General features: G+C 34.2%; 1 protein-coding gene across 1 annotated transcript; it reads left to right on the top strand.

Moving 5' to 3' along the window:
- Window positions 1-9912: 9912 nt before the first annotated feature.
- Window positions 9913-13320, top strand: LOC120069286 (phytosulfokine receptor 1-like). The gene has a single exon (XM_039021004.1). The coding sequence runs from the start codon at window positions 9961-9963 to the stop codon at window positions 13132-13134; it is 3174 nt and encodes a 1057-aa protein (XP_038876932.1). The 5' UTR covers window positions 9913-9960; the 3' UTR covers window positions 13135-13320.
- Window positions 13321-16105: the final 2785 nt, after the last annotated feature.

The raw sequence follows: 16105 nt of genomic DNA on the forward strand, positions 1-16105 counted from the left end.
GAAAGATGGGAAATGTGGGATAACCCACGTTTCAGATAACTCCCCTACATGGGAGTTATCTTATTTTAATTAATTGATTAATTAATTAATTAAAATAATTAATAATTAATTAAATCTAATTTAATCAATTATTTCATTTAAATCATATTTAAATGAAACTTCTCTCACATAACCTACAATTTTAATTTAATTAATTAAATTAAATTAAATAATTATTTAATTCTCCAATTAAATAATTACTAAATTCCTACATTTGAATCATATTCAATTGTATTTCTCTCATAATCAATAGTTTTAATGTTCATCTAATACGTATTAATCTTAACCTATAGTTTTAATATGAATCCAATGTTGGGATTGGTTTCCTAATTCTCCCGGAGTCTCGTTGTTTGTAATTATACACATTGTTTTATGAATAAAATAAATGTTATTTCATTCTAGCATTTACTCATATCCAATAAACTAAGCTCCATGGTTATCTTATGTGAACTTAAGCATGTATATGTGATATACAAGTGGATCATGCCTTAAGTGATAACTTAAATAGATCTATAGTATAAGGATTAAGGTGGAATACCTAATCCTAGTGACACTATAGATACGACCCGCTTTGTAGAGGTTTGCAAGTGTTATAAACTACTACAGATGGTAGATCCTAACCATTCATATGAAGACATGCGAGCGGGGTGTCTTATACAAAGAGTTTTTATAAGACCAGACCACGAGATGATTGGTCTCTATATATAACACCGTTGATACTGGAGACTTACATCTCACCTAAACGACTATAGGTGACATGACCTTAATCCTGAGTGTTTTAGGAACTTCTGCCTTTGAGAGAGATCCTTTTATTAGTTTGGGTGAGAGTGGCCAGATTGCCAACTCAACATGCCTACCTTTTTTGGGACTTCTCTGATTTTGGAGTTGGGAACTTACTTGCACAAGATGGAATTCACTCCTTCCCCAAAGTAGGGGTAAGTAGATAGATTGCTCCCTTAAGGGCTGACTCCGGGGCTTGAACATAGTGGCCACAGCTTCTCTTTTGAAGAGAAGACTCAGTCATAATAGAACTATGACTTATGTTCATTAGAGGATTTAGTGGTACTTAAGAAGTTAGATGTAACTACATGGGCATAACGGTTATTGGCCGAGCTATACTTACGAGCAATCTGTGAAGGGTCGTCACACTGTTGATTGGTTAAGATGGACACATAATATATCTGTGGTAAAGAGAGTTCAGCTGTTGGTCTTTAGTGGAGTGTCTAGCAGTTAACAGATGGTGGATCTCATGACTAAGGAGTTTAGTCAGTTATTCACGTACCGTTGGAGTTTCGAGCTATAGGTCCATAAGGTCCCCTTGGTAGCTCAATAGATTCAAGTTGAGGATCAGTTCTTGGTGTTGATTTGAAATGTTCAAATTGACAAGAGGTAATTCGATTATACTACGATATGATCGGTGTGGTGTATGAGATACATCTAATGGAGGATTAATGTAAATGAGATTTACATTAAGAACCATGGAATAGAAAAAGAGCTATGGTTTCTATGTTTCATGAGATAGACACTCAGCTAGATGATGAGCTAAATGATGGCATAGCTTTTGCTAGATGATCGCAAAGCTTTTCTTAAACAATTGGGCATCAACCTATACGATAGGTTGTTCCATCTTCCACTTGCTCAATTGTTTACACGATTGTGGTTCCTCCAGTTTTCTGCCTCTAACCAATTCCACACAGAGCCCACCCTCTGGATTCTCACACCGAGAATACCGAGGTAACCTTTTTGGTAGTGTCATACTCAACTCGACTCAGTCGAGGTTCTGTGGAGGTCATTCATGGTGTTCGGGGTTTTCGTGACCTTGGCGATCGCTTAGTTCGAGTGGGCAGTGTTCGTGCAGTGTAGCAGTCATGTTGGACTAACGTTCGTGTGTTGCTGTGATCGAGCATTCATGATCAAGAAACTTGAAGATGTGTCTACAAAGGTTTGTTGATTCTTGTCCTTGATCTATTGTATAACATGCTGTAATTTCTGTATTTCGCATAACTGTATGTTTCCATTTGTGATTGTAATTGTAATATTCATATACGATTAAAATTTTTGTAAGATCCTTCCGCTGCTCATGGAAATCCTCGTGTTCGATTTCCTTCATCCAATTCATATTAACTTAATATTTGAACTCCTTCAAATATTTAATTCTCCTATAAATTAATTTTGAATCATATCCAAAATTAAATTTATATTATAAAGTTTATTTAAAATATAAACCTTATATTATAATGTATCATTATTCATTATATTATTTCCCTAAGTGAATTTGAATATTTTAAACTCTATTCAAGATGTAGTTACCTCAATTCCCTCTACGGGCTACGAAGGGGACTTCGTGGACCTATAGATCAGAAGCTCCAATGATATGAGATTAATTGGCTAAACTCATTAACCACATTAATCAATATTCGTTAACTGTGGGTACACTCCACTAAAAATCCACAATTGTACTCTTCTCACTACAGATATATTTTTGTGTCCACGAATATAAACCAATAACAGAAGGTAGTCCCTCACGAGTTTTTGTAACACCAACTGGGTCAAACTACCGTTTTACCCCTAGGTTACCTCTATATCCTTAAGTACTAATGCTTCTCAAATGAACAACTTGTTTATGCAAGAGTACCTATGAGTGAAGGCGGATCTTTCCAAAGACATTGTGATAGAAACTACCACATTTACATTCAAACAAATAGATATGCATCAAAGTACTAAATTACCGGCATGCTTTAAGATAAACAAACAAGAGACCAAGAAAACTTACCAGCTGAAGACTCTTTTCAGCAAAAATCTCGATCTCTCCATGAATAGAAGGCTATCGTTCACTAAAACACCGGTCGTCTACCAGGAACGACCATCACACGAATAGATGAAAGAATGGGGACAACACTACCATTTGGAACCCTTAGTATTCTCGAAGTTAGAATCCAAAGAGTGACCTTTGTTTGGATTTGGTAAAGGGGAGGAGAAAAAGAAATCATATACAATGATCAAGCAAGTGGGATAAAACTAAGTCTATCGTATAGACAAAGTGCTTGATCATTTAGATGAAGTACACAATCATATACGAAAAGGTAGGTGATCGTCTATACGATCGTTTAGTAAAACTCGGGTGTTAGACGATCGTTTAGCAAAAGGTAGGCGATCGTCTATACGATCATTTAGTAAAGCTCGGGTGCTAGACGATCATTTAGCAAAAGGTAGGTGATCGTTTAGAAAGAAGCGCGTGTGTAAGCGATCGTGTAGTAAAAAGTGAGCTATCATATAGTCTCTCAATTTACTAAGCAATAGGATGCAAACACCTCGTAAGCAATTAACCGTGTTCTGTGCAAAAATGAAAACAATTTTCATTTTATTCTTCAGTTACGAAAACCGAATGGAACTTCCTACTAACGCACAATTATGGAGAAAACGGCGACCAATTATCCCATAATTGTCTAATTAATAAAATAATATATAATCATATTACATTCATTAACCTATAGTTTAATATCATATATCAACCATAGTGTTTTCTCCTCCACTAGATATAAATCATATTTATATCCAATTTCCTCCAATTAATGTATCTCATACATAAAGTCAAGCATATCATATATAATTAACTAGTTCAATCATATCATATATAATCGAACTCCTTCTTGTCAATTTGAACATTTCAAATTGACCCAAAAACTGATTCCCAACTTGAATCCAAGCTACCAAGGGAACTTTATGGACCTATGGCTCAAAGCTCCAACGGTACGTGAATAACTAACTAACCTCTTTAGCCACGAGATCCACCATCCGTTAACTGCAAAACATTCCACTAAAGATAAATAGCTGAACTCTTCTTACCACAAATATATTTTTGTGTCCATCAGATATAACCAATTAACAGTACGATGACCCTTCACAGATGCTCGTAAGTACAGTTGGGCCAATTTATCGTTTTCCCCCTATGGTTACATCTAACTCCTTAAGTACCACTGATCCCTCTAATAAACAACATAGTCCTACTATATGTGAACACCTCTCGGGCCATGAGAAGGTGTGTGGCTTCACATTGTTCAAGCCCTGGGATCAGCCCTTAAGGGAGCAATCTATCTACTTACCCCTACTTTGGGGAAGAAGTGAATTCCATCTTGTGTAGTTGAGTTCCCAGCTCCCAAATCAGACGAATCGCCAAAATGGTAGGTTTGAGTCGGTGACCTAGCCACTCGAACCCATGCAAATCAAAGGACCATTCTCAAAGGCAAGAGTTCCCAACTCACTCAGGATTGAGGTTATGTTACCTATGGTCATCCTAGTGAAGTGAAGTCTCTGTCATGAACGACATTATATAACGAGACGTTAACACTTCATGGTCAAGTCTTATACAAACTATTTGTATAGGACGCCTTCGCTTGCACGTCCCCATATGAATGATCAGGATCAAACCATCTATAGCAAGTCATAATACTTGTAACTATACACAAAATGGGCCGCATCCATAGCTTTACCAAGATAAAGTTTCCCTCATATATCCATATACTACAGACCATTTTGGTTATCACTTAAGACATGATCCACTGATATGTCACCACATACATGCTTAAGTTACATAATGACAACCAGAGATTTTAGTTTATTAGTTTGTGGTAAAGCAAATAAAACACCCAGTGTGTAAAGTTAAGTAGTGAAGAAAATATCATATATTATACATCACAAACGAGTGTGTTTACAAACTACAGGGCACGAGACTTTAGGGCATCATCCCCAACAATCTCCCATTTGTTCTAAAATAAGTGGGGTGTACAAAAACTAGTACAAAATAATAAACTAGAACACTAAGGCCCAGTGCATAAAAACTTAACCATGCACCATCATGGTTGCAATAATTTTAACATTATTAGAATCGTGGAGGAAAAAGATGTATTTAATTTCACTATAAAGCCCTGAATAGCTCCTTTAATTGCAATATAATTAATTCAACAACTCCATTGATTACACTATCATTAATTCATTAAATTCAAAATTTGGACTCTATCCATTTCCATTTAGATATTCAACATGAAGTAACTTCTTCTTTCCATGCGAATATGTTGGCATAACTCCCAGTTCTTAATTAGGAAATTTTCCAAATTTGTATTTGTAGAATCTTGATTCTTCAAATTTGATTTGAATTTTTAAATCTTATATTATATTACTTTTCCTAAATTTGACTTTTTAATTTCACTTTGTTTGATTTGGTTTGAGACATTGATTGAAAGATTTGAATATAGGAGGGGGAAGAAGAAATTTTTGGCTTGACTAGTTCAAAGTCAAATTTAGGTTGAGAGTTGATATGTGTGTGTGTTTTTATGTGAGTCCCCCCAGCCATCCACCATCTTCTCCTTCATGCAAACCACCTTGAATGCAAACCCTATCTTTAAATTTTTCACTTAAGACCCATAAACTCTAACCTACAACTAGCCATCGTTAGTTGTTACCCACCAACGATTGTTACTTGTCGACAACCACTGCATACCGTATACCACTAGCCATTGTGGATAAGTCGTGCATCATATCTCTCATTCTCTGTCACATCCCTCCAAATTACTTTCTTAATCCCAGAAGGGATGTGAAGGGAACAACTACCAACTCTCTTATGACAACCACTACCCAACATACTTCTGAAAACCTATATCCTTAGCACCTGTTACACATGATTAGTAGTTTTTAATCCTCTAGAACTTAACACAGTTTTAGTAACAGATTTAAATATATAATTTACTACTAATCAGAAATATCAACATCAACATACATAGCAATTTTCATAAATCAAACCCATACACAACATCTGTTCAACACAACTCTACCCTTTTTTCCTAACATGGACATAAAAATAAATAACATATCATGATGAGCCACCTAAATTTCTGCTCTTTATGAGTCTAAAAAGTGACTAACTGGCAGAACTGTTAGGCCTCGAGACGTAGATCGTTACCTGGGGAAGAAAACATTTTTAAAGAGTGAGCTGGAAAGTCCAGTGAGTGACTAATCAGGGTGAACATGCTTATCAAGGAAACATTTATAACATCATAATCAGGGTTTTGAAAATGGAGTTGAAATCATAAAACACATGATGTAGAAACTCTAAAATAAAATTCATTAACATCATCCTAAAAAACTCTGCTACTCCACTGCTTAAACATGTAGGAGATCTCTTTTGTTCAATCCCTAATAACCTTAGTTAAGAGAGAGCCCTTTTGCTCGATCTCATCAATGTCGATAACATAGTCATATATGCACGCAGAACTGAATTGGGTCCTGATAACCTTACCATACCTTCGATGTCAAGGATCCCTAACAGCACTGAAATCTGGGTACCTTACATACCTTCGATACCAACATTGGAGTAGGTTTGTACAAGGCACCAACTTTTAAACATATAGAAACATATTCGGAATACATATTTGTAATAATCATACTTCATGGTTTCATATCAATACATAGTGCCTTGTAAAACTTGAAGTATACTTATGTTATTTCCTTGATAAATTTCATCATGCGGTAAAACATGACATAGGCTTACTGGAAAACGCATGTTGAACTCATAAATAATTTCATCATTTATAAGAATGAATCATGCGATCAACATTCATTTTAAGGAATGCGTTGAACAAAATCATGGTATAAAAATCGAAAATAAAATGCCTATGCGTTAAAACCATTCATAAAATTAACATTGAAAAAACACTTATTGAAATTTGTCATTTACTGTCTTAAGCTACTTATCCAAAGGGTTGTATGCCTCTCCTATTTTTGTTTATCCTGAAAAGGGAAGGTCCCTTGGTTACTATACTTAGCTCCCTTTTGAGCTTAACACTTAACTTAAACCGCATATTAATAGTCATCGCATCATAACTAAGTTCGACACATCAAACTATCTTCACCGCATTGAATATCCTTAGTCATCTTACCTTATAACTTGGCTGATAATTGAAAATTCTTCCTCAACGTGCTTGAGTAAGTGCTACTCAGCCAATGCGACGTACTCAAAGCGCCTTCATTGTGGATTGACTATGTTGTATGCGTCAACGCATATCATCGTGTCAGCTGCTTGCTTGTTCTTCGTATATAGTTGCCTGCTTATTCATCCACAACATCATTTTCAGATTCGATCTTCCAGATTTGTTAACTTAATTCCAGTATGCATAAAAACTAAACTTCCTTTTAGGAAATTGCTAAAAAAAATTCTTAACTTTTACTTACATTAGAATTTGAGCATTATTTCTTCCTGAATTGATTAGAAGATCCTTAAATTTTCCTTTAGCTGGCTGAAAATTCTTCAACTTTCCAAATCTTCAGATAGCAGTAACACTCCTCACTTAGGCGTTAGAAAACATTTGGCAAAACAGTCTCCTTCATTCCTAAGCCTATTTATACTTAAGCGTACATGAAGAGTTTGCTTAATTAATTGCCACCTGGCATGCTTATCCTTTCATTGATCTTTAGGTTACCACTTAGCTTACTTACTCGTTAAATAAGTTGAATTCCTTAGCTTAAACTTTATTGCATGGCCTTTCTACCACCCAAGCCTTCTCCCTTCAACACACACTCTTATGTCGTATCACTTGTCAGTTTAGCCTCAGCATTGATATACAAAGTTGGTTGCATAAATCTTTCATACCACTTTGTTGTACTTAACCATAATTCCCTCTTTCTTGGATCTCTAGTTGTATAGTTCAACCGAATTGGTCGCGGGCACCTGATAGTTCCAACGCATGGAACCCTCTCTACCTTTTCTAAGTGTTAACTTGTTCCTACTTCACCCAAGAATTCAAGGTTCCACACTTAACATATTTTCTTGTGCTTTCTTTCTGGTTGACCATAAATAGACTTTTCCAATTCTCTATGTATCAACCATGTTTACAACCTGAATGCATATAGTCAGAACACTTATAAAATTTTCCTTCTCTTATATTAACGCATTATTCATTATACACGCTTAACTTACTTTTTCTATTAATGTTAATATACATCTTTAACTCATTAAAAGGACTTAAACTTAATTAACTAGTAAAACAATCAGGGGTTTACACGCACACACTCTCTCAAATTTCATCAATTGTCATAACTCGTTGTAACAGACCTTTGAAAGTTAGCCATTTTGTGAACATCCATCGATTTTCTCAAGAATGTTGTCGTTGCCGGTCATGATTGTTGTCACCAAGTACTGTCGCTGCTCACGATGTTCAAGGTTAGAACTGATTGATGCAAAAATGATTTTATTTTTTCTTTTGGAGAAGATGAATTTGGTTTTTCACGTTTATCAACCCATTTAAAAGGTAGGTTGTTAATTTTGGTTGGTTTAAATTAAATTGTAATGAATAAATTTTCTTAATGAGGGTTTGCAACATCTCATTTGCATGCTTGTGGTACTTTGGACTTTTACAAATTCGAATTTATTATTATTTTAATTTAGGAAACAAAATACCTTTTTGGTCCCTGAGTTTTCAAGATTAGGTGCATTTGGTTCTTAATGTTTCTAATTGGCCAATTTAGTCCCTTAGTTTTCAATAATAGGTTTAAAAGGTCCCTCAACTAATCAATCTATTAAATTTAAATATAAAATTGATTAAATTGAAATATTAAAAATTAGGTTTATACCTATTTTTGAAAACTAAGTGACTAAAATTAACCAATTTGAAATATTAGTGACCAAATGTATCTATTCTTCAAAACTTAGAGACGAAAATTGTATTTTTTTCTTTAATTTATTTTTCTATTTTTTAAAAAAAACATAAAGTTGGTTTGCTATTTTTCTGAATGAAAAGTTAAAATATATTATTTCTCTTGTTAGTCTTAAATTTAATTTTATCATTAATGTGACTCTATGTGCAATTTTGCTATTTTATCTTTTAGGTCTATTATTTTGATTGGGCTAATTAAATAAAAAATAATTTCCTATTAGTAGTTCTTTTCTCTCGATCAAGAAACTTAATCAAATTCTAAATGAAGGTCTAGAGAGAGAAACTTAACCCTTAGTAGATCAATATCATGCATAAAAAATATGTTAGTCTAAATTATATTATTATGAAATCATCTATTTTAAAGATATTGACTTTTGTTATTTTATATAATGTTAGGATTTTATTGTATGTACGAAATTAAAACTTACGTTATTATGTACTTTCAATAGAAAATAATTTTGAATGACTAAGACCCTATTTAGCAATAATTTAATTTTGAAAACACTTTGAAAATATAGACAACAGAGCAGAGAAACCAGTAGATTGAAGTTGTGTTTATTAGTTTAATTTTCAAAATAGAAAACGAAAAACAAAACTATTACCAAATGAACCTTAAATTTAATATTTATGAAAAGAAATAAAAAAGATAGATAATGACAAATATATTGTAAAATTGATATTTTAACAAAATAAATTAAATTAAATCTTACATTAAATATTTGATCGTAATTACAAAACCAAATATTAATGTTATATTTACAAAGAACAATGATTAAGTACAATATAAATTACATTTAATTCTACGCTATTTTTCCTTAAAAAATTATTATGTGACAATTTTTAATTCGACACGGAATTACTGAGACTTGTCACCCAAGTATTTTCCATTTGCAAATATGGTAAAATACGTTTGCTACCTAATACAACTATCCTAACATTTATTGGCAAAAAGAAGAAAAATAAAATAAAAAATATGACAATTGACACAGATCACCGCCGTCTGCCACCATCCACTTCCACTCACCCATCAACATCATTAAAGTACCCTAAAATTTAATATTTCTCAAATCAATATATTAATAAATATATAAATTTGCTTTTCTTTAAAAATAAAATAATAAAAGAATAAAAAGGTCTACGTTCTACGCGCACGTGACCACCATGAGCTCAGCCACCCACCATTTGACTCTTGCCACCATCGTCTCCAGCTTTGACTATGGAGCTTCACCGTTACACCATTTTCATCCCATTTCTCCTTCACTTCCTTCACCCATTTCCTCATCTCTCTCTCTCTCTCTCTCTCTCTCTTCCATTTTCCTTTATCCTTTCTCCCAATATCCCAATCCTTCGATCCCAAATCCTCAAAATCCAAATGGGTTTTCAAAACTTCTTCTCAATCCTTCTTCCCATCTCCCTTTTCCTCCAATTCCATCTCTCCCATTCCCAAAACCCCTTAATATGCCATTCTAATGACTCCAAGGCCTTCCAGGATTTCCACCGTAGTATTAGTTCTCAAATCGACGGATTGCACACCAACTGTTCGACGAATTGCTGTAGTTGTACTGGCCTCACTTGTGACTCTTTTGGAAGGGTTGTGAAGATTGAGCTTGGTGGGAGAAAGCTAGTTGGTGAACTACCAAACTCAATTGCGAGATTGGAACGCCTCAGAGTTCTTAATTTGTCTTCTAATTTCCTCTCTGGGTTTATTCCTTTGGCTCTGTTTCAGCTCCCATACTTGGAAGTTCTTGATCTTAGCTTCAATCGGTTCTTTGGGAACTTCTCAACAGGTACCATTGATTTGCCTTCCCTACGGATTCTTAATGTTTCTCGTAATTCCTTCAGTGGTGTTCTTCCATTTGGGGTTTGTGTTAACTCCTCTAGAATTGAGGTTCTGAATCTGGGTTTCAATGATTTCGTTGGTATGTTTCCTTTTCAACTTGGTGAATGTGTTTCCTTGAAGAGACTACATCTGGAATCCAATATTATCAGTGGCGGGATACCTGATGAGGTTTCTGAATTGAGAAAATTGACCCATTTGTGTGTTCAGAACAACAAGCTTTCTGGTTCTTTGAATAGTGTTGTTGGGAATCTAACAAGCCTTGTTAGGTTGGATTTGTCATCTAATGAGTTTTTTGGGGAAATTCCTGATGTTTTTTACAACTCTGTGAATTTGAGTTACTTTTCTGCTGAGTCTAATAGGTTTAATGGGAGGATTCCCAAGTCCTTGTCAAACTCTGCTTCAATGACTGTCCTAAATTTGAGGAACAATTCAATAGGGGGAACTCTTGATCTTAATTGTTCAGTGATGACAAGCCTGGTTTCACTTGATTTAGGCTCTAATAGGTTTCAGGGATCTATACCTAGTAATCTTCCCTCTTGTACGCAACTGAGAAGCATAAACCTTGCTAGGAACAAGCTTGGTGGTCAGATCCCCGGAAGCTTTAGAAATTTTCAGAGCCTATCTTATTTATCACTAACGAATACAAGCATTGTTAATGTTTCTTCCGCTCTTAATGTCTTGCAACATTGTCAGAATTTGAGTACTGTGGTTCTTACCTTTAACTTTCATGGTGAAGTGTTGGAAGATAATCCTAACTTGCATTTCAAGAGCCTCCAAGTTTTTATAATTGCTAATTGTCGATTGAAGGGAATGATACCCCAGTGGTTGAGAGGTTCTAACAAGTTGCAGTTTTTGGATTTGTCATGGAACCATCTTGGAGGAAATATTCCATCCTGGTTCGGCGAGTTTCAGTTCGTGTTTTACTTGGATTTATCTAATAATTCATTCATTGGAGGTATCCCAAAAGAGATAACTGAAATGAGAAGTTACATTGACAGAAACTTCTTGCTTGATGGACCTGCCTCACCGGACTTTTCTCTTTTCGTAAAAAGAAATGGAACTGGATGGCAGTACAATCAAGTACGGAAATTTCCACCCACTTTGGACCTCAGTCTCAACAATCTCAGTGGACCTATCTGGCCAGAGTTTGGAAATCTTAAGGAGATTCTAGTTCTTGATTTGAAATACAACAGGTTATCAGGATCAATTCCGAGCAACCTCTCTGGGATGGTTAGCTTAGAGACTCTAGATCTTTCTCACAACAATCTTTCAGGAATAATTCCACCTTCACTGCAAAAGCTCAATTTTTTGTCCAAGTTCAGTGTTGCATACAACCAATTACATGGGGCGATTCTTAAAGGAGGTCAGTTTCATACCTTTGGTAACTCTAGCTTTGAAGGAAACAATTTTTGTGTCCAAGACGACCTCTGTGCATCAATTGACCGAGATCCTCTCATAGTATCCCGCAAATCAAGAACGGTCATGGGGTCTTTGATAGGTGTAATTCTCGGTATTATCTTTGGAGTTATTTTTCTTGCAACACTTGTAGTTGTCTTTGTGCTTCGTGCACCTCAGGGAAGAGTTAGAGATCCTGAAAACGAAGTGTCTAACATTGGCAAGAATGACTTGAAGGAAGTCAAGGCAGGATTGGTAGTTTTGTTCCAAAACAATAACAATGGAAGTCTCTCACTGGAGGATATTTTGAAATCAACTAACGACTTCGATCAAGAAAATATCATTGGATGTGGGGGTTTCGGTTTGGTTTACAAAGCCACCCTTCTGGATGGTAGAAAGGTTGCTGTAAAACGGTTGTCTGGTGATTGTGGTCAAATGGACAGAGAATTTCGAGCTGAAATCGAAACACTCTCACGTGCTCAGCATCCAAATCTTGTTCTTCTTCAGGGGTATTGTATGTATAAGAATGACAGGCTTTTGATTTATTCGTACATGGAGAATGGTAGCTTAGATTACTGGTTACATGAAAAACCTGTCGGCCCGTCTTGTCTCGACTGGGATACCAGATTGCAGATAGCTCAAGGGGCTGCCAGGGGGCTGGCTTATTTGCATCAATCCTGTGAACCCCATATCCTCCATCGAGATATAAAGTCAAGTAACATTCTTTTAGACAAAAATTTTAAAGCTCATTTGGCTGATTTTGGTCTTGCTAGACTCATTCTTCCCTATGATACCCACATAACAACCGATCTTGTTGGTACCTTGGGCTACATTCCACCTGAGTACGGGCAATCTTCGGTCGCGACCTACAACGGAGATGTGTACAGTTTTGGAGTTGTTCTATTAGAACTTTTGACTGGTAAAAGGCCAATTGATATGTGTAGACCGAAAGGATTTCGAGACTTGATCTCTTGGGTGTTCCAGATGAGGAAAGATGGAAAGGTAAGTGAGGTGTTCGACCCATTGGTATACGACAAGAAGAACGAGACAGCGATGGTTGAAGTTCTTGATATAGCATGTCTTTGCTTATGTATGGTACCTAAAGAGAGGCCTTCAACTCAGCAGCTAGTTTCTTGGCTTGATAAAGTAGGTTAAATCTCCCAATTAAACTTCTTAACTCAAACCTTGTACATTTTAGTTTATTACATACACTGCACACAATAATTCTTTTGTGTACATATTCACATTCAGCAGTCTCAATTGAAGATGAGAGAAGCTTCAGTTTGAGATTAAATAGTCATCTTTGGAAAGTTGCAAACTAAAGGTAGATTAGTTATTAAACAGAGTTTTAAAAGTCTCACTTATAAATTAATATTGATTTTCCTTCATGTGGAATTATGAATTATGTTTGTGTTTGTATGCTAGAATAATGGTATGGAAAACTAAAAAAAAAATGTTGTGCAAAAAATTAAATGGTTAACTAAAGCCTCTTTTGTAACCATTTTGTTTTTTGTTTTCTATTTTTGAAAATTAATCTATTTTCTTTTCATTTTTTTATCATAATTTGCATCTTTATTAAGTGCAATGGTTAAATTCTTAACCAAATTTCAAAAACAAACAAAAGTTTTTAAAAGTTACTATTTTAGCTTTCAAAATTTTGCTTAGTTTTTTAAACTATTGGTAAAAAATAACTAATAAAGAAAGAAATTTGGAAATGGAAATAGTGTTTATAGGCTTAATTTTTTTTTTTTAAAAAAACGAAATGTTACCAAATGAGGGCTGAAAAATTGATTGATTTATTAACATCTTTGGCCCATGGAGACATCAGTTCTTCGGTTTCATCTGTCAAGTAATATTTATATATTTATGTTGTTCAAAGGGATGAGAAACACAAGCAAAAAGGCATAATTGAGTAACTTTGGTCATCAAATTTTAACATTTGTTTCTATTAAACAGCATGAACTTGTTTTGTAATAATTAAAATATTAACAGTAAATTTAGAAATTTGAAAAGATAAAGACGTTTTTTTTGGGTATTTAGAAAATTTTTTGCGTTTCAATTGTATTTAGAGTACTATTGACTTTTCAAAGTCAAGAAGCTATGTATCACTGTCTAATTTTTGAAAGCAAGGATTTGGTGAACAAAATGCTTTGACATTTGATTATAGATTTTAATGGAAAATTGACAAACAAAGGGATAAGGAAGGAATGCAAAAAGATGGTCAAACATCAAATAATAAAGTACAAAAACCACATTTGTCAACTATGTTGAAAGTATGATCACAATTTGTCATCTTTATTGAAATTAGGGTCATCCATATTATTATTATTAAATGCAGTCAAATCAATAATTTTTTTTAATAAAAAACACAACTTTGTTGATAAATTTTTAATGGTTAAAATTTCATTCCTAACTCTAGTTTATTTTATTTCTAAAAAATTAGAAATATATTGTAGTCATGAAAAGTATTTGGCAAAATATTGTGGTTATGGAAGTATTTAGAGAAATATTGTAGTTTGAGATGTGACATTTAAAAAAATTATATATATAATAGGTAGCAAGTTGTACTTGTGACCTATTAAAAATGAATGGTCGTAAGTTAAACTTGCAATCTATTAAGTATATAATTTTCTTTTACAATAAATTGTATGAAAAAAAAGAAAAAATTAAAACAATCAGACAATATTGTATTATGTACCATTAGACCGACAATTGCAACTATATGAGTAATATAGCGCCTCGTGATATTATTATATTAATGATGTAATCTTGAGTTACATCTCCCCCGTATGGATCAATTGAAATACACATTGTAATAAACTTTCTACTACCTAATGTATAATCCTTATAGACCAATTTGCAGTTTGTAACTCTATGTCATGTAGTAGGGATTCAGTATTGCACTCTGATGAGACATCTTGATGGAAGCCAAATTGTTAGATCACCCTGCCAGGAAGATTCACTCCCTAATGTGAAAACATATGAATGGACTTATCGTCTGCCATATGTCTTGACTATTCATATAGAAATTGCACAAAGTGTCAATGACAATTTTGTAAACCTCCTAAATCAACTTAAACATAACATATTATATTAAAAATATTAAATACGAGTACATAAAACAATGTGTATAAATAAAATTCAATTGAGTTGAGTATTCACGTACCTAATTGAAGTAGATCAAACATGTACTTGTATTGACTCACTACATGTGTAACTGACCTAGTTAGACAAAATTGGTTTATCCAACTATATTACTAGAATTTAATATATTTATATATATATATATATATATATATATATGTATATGTATTAAATTTTAAATTAACTATGTCATTCATATAAAGAATATTGTTTAAATCAAATTAAATTAACATATCGAGAATCGCGAGCTCGTCCAACTAATTCATGATCATTGACGGAGCTAAGGACCCATTGTTGAAAATCATTCCCAAGCCCATATTTATAGAAGTATCATAAGCCAAACGATTCGGCAAACATCAAGTTTTGTTGCTTTACATAGCTGTCTATACAGCTATGCCAAATACGCTCTACCCCAAGAGTATCGTCCCATATCATGGAGATTGTCTAACAATGGAAAGAACATCAGGTACACCATGTGAGTTGATTTGTTAGAAAATAGACTTCCACCTATCAACTATAGTATGTATGCCCCAATATATCTCGTCATAGCTTCCTCGTCTACATTGTCATCTAACCCTTGAAATTGTGATGCTAGTCATGGTAAACTTAATCTCGATCCCTTGATAGAACAACCATCTGGGGTTACAACGAGTAACATTTGACACATATTCGATCAATCATAAACCATTACTTCGATAACAGGCTCGCTGTCAACTGATAGCCTGATCAACACTGTCATGTCTTGTAATGTGATAATACACTCTCCACAAGGCACATGAAATGTGGTCTCTAGTCTCCATCTTTCAACGAATAAAGTTATGAGATGTCAATTCAACTGAATGAAATCCAATTTGGCCATACCATAGAATCTCGGCGTGCAAAGTAATGACATTATAATACGGTGGAGTGAGATGATGCAGTAAACAACCATTGTCGACATCTATAATGTAGCTCGCCATAATTCGATCTTGCCACACAATTT

The sequence above is a fragment of the Benincasa hispida genome, unplaced genomic scaffold, assembly GCF_009727055.1.
Source record: "Benincasa hispida cultivar B227 unplaced genomic scaffold, ASM972705v1 Contig306, whole genome shotgun sequence".
Lineage (NCBI taxonomy): Eukaryota > Viridiplantae > Streptophyta > Magnoliopsida > Cucurbitales > Cucurbitaceae > Benincasa > Benincasa hispida.

Bases quoted from the DNA above. Each gene is read 5' to 3' on its own strand.
- LOC120069286 (XM_039021004.1), top strand. From the start codon at position 9,961: ATGGAGCTTCACCGTTACACCATTTTCATCCCATTTCTCCTTCACTTC.